A 1591-nucleotide genomic window follows, 5' to 3' on the forward strand; every position below is an offset into this window, starting at 1 on the left:
GAGGGGAGGCCGAGCCAGGCGCTCCGCGTCATCGCCCCCGCCGCGTCCGCGGCAATGCTCTGGGTCTACGTGTGCGTGTCGAGTGAGCGCGGGGGCCGCGGCGGTGGCAGGACGACGAACAGGGCGGGGCCGGGAGAGTTGGTGCTGCCGTCCTCACCTGACCTTCTCACTGTCTGTCATCTGCCAGAGGCCCAGGTTGAGTACCTTGAGGCAGGGCAGCTGCGTGATGCGCTCCAGGCCGCGCTTGGTGATGCGGGTGCAGCCGTACAGGTCGATGCCGGTGAGCTGGCTCAGGTGCTCGGCGATCAGCTCCAGGCCCTTGTCCGTGATGCGTACACACTGCCCGATGTTGAGTGTGCGCAGCCCGTGCATCTGCCGCACCATGCGGTTGATGCCATCGTCGCTTATGTGGCAGGAGCAGAGGGACAGGGACTTGAGGCCGTCCAGCCCCTGCGCTATGTAAGCCAGGCTCTGGTCCCCCACCTTGTCACAGAAGGACACATCCAGCCCCGAGAGGCGCAGGCTGCCCATGGCCAGATGCATGATGCCCGTGTCACTGATGTTGTCGCAGGAGCGCAGGTTAAGGCTGCGCAGGCTGCCCATGTGCGACAGGTGCAGGAGGCCTGCGTCCGAGATGCCTCCGCAGAAGCTGAGGTTGAGGAGCCTCAGGCCCGTCAGCCCCCGGGAGATGTGCTTCAGAGACAGATCCGTGAGCTTCTGGCAGTCCTGCAGCGTGAGCTGCTCCAGGCCCAGGCAGCCCTCGGCCGCGCTGCGCGTCATGCCGGCCAGGTGCCCGATGCCCACGTCCGAGAGGTGGCGGCAGCTGCGGAGATTAAGGCTCTTGAGGCGCTGCAGGCCCCAGGCGATGAGCAGGAGGCCGGTGTTGGTGATGTTGCTGCAGCCGCCCAGCTCCAGCACCTCCAGGCCCTTGAGGTACTGGGCTATGCGGCCCAGGCTGCTGTCGGTGATCTGCTTGCAGAGGCTCAGGTTGAGGGCGCGCAGCGAGCCGATCTCCTGAACGAACGCGTGGCCCAGTCCGTTGTCGGTGAGGTTGTAGCAGCCGCTGAGGTTGAGGCTCTCGATGTTGGCCATGCCCTGGATCACGTAGCTGAGGCTGCGGCGCAGGCTCAGGATCTGCACCCGGCGGATGCCCCGGGCCTGCAGGCTGGGGAACAGCGACGGGTTGGCCCGGCGCAGGTGCAGCTTGGCCTCCACCCCCCGCCACACCGACTTGTGGTAGGCGGCGTCCCGCCAGGCCGTGCACACCTGCGCCGCGCGCCCCTTGTCGCGCACGTCCAGGTAGCCGAAGATCATGGCCAGCAGCTCGGGGAACAGGCACGAGATGTGCGTCTCCATCTTCCTCCCCGCGGCGCCGGGGAGGAGGCGCGGGCCCCGCTCCCGCCCGAGCGACGAGGCGGCTGGCCGGCCGCGCCGCGGGCCCAACGGACGCGCCTCCCGCCTTCCGGCTCGGCGCCGCTCCTCCTCCCGTCCGCGCGTCCTTCCTGCCGCCCTGCCCGCCCTCCCCGCCCGGCGCGCTCGGCGCTCACATCCCGGGCGGGCGCCCCCGCAGCCCGGCCCTTGCTGGGCTCAG

The 1591-nt window shown here is 69.5% G+C and overlaps 1 protein-coding gene across 1 annotated transcript; it reads right to left on the bottom strand.

Moving 5' to 3' along the window:
• Positions 1–153: 153 nt before the first annotated feature.
• FBXL14 (F-box and leucine rich repeat protein 14) lies at positions 154–1356 on the bottom strand. Its single transcript, XM_007469479.1, has one exon. It carries the CDS (start codon positions 1354–1356, stop codon positions 154–156), a length of 1203 nt encoding a protein of 400 aa, XP_007469541.1.
• Positions 1357–1591: the final 235 nt, after the last annotated feature.

This window comes from Lipotes vexillifer, unplaced genomic scaffold (genome assembly GCF_000442215.2).
Source record: "Lipotes vexillifer unplaced genomic scaffold, Lipotes_vexillifer_v1.1 scaffold395, whole genome shotgun sequence".
NCBI classification, from domain to species: domain Eukaryota; kingdom Metazoa; phylum Chordata; class Mammalia; order Artiodactyla; family Lipotidae; genus Lipotes; species Lipotes vexillifer.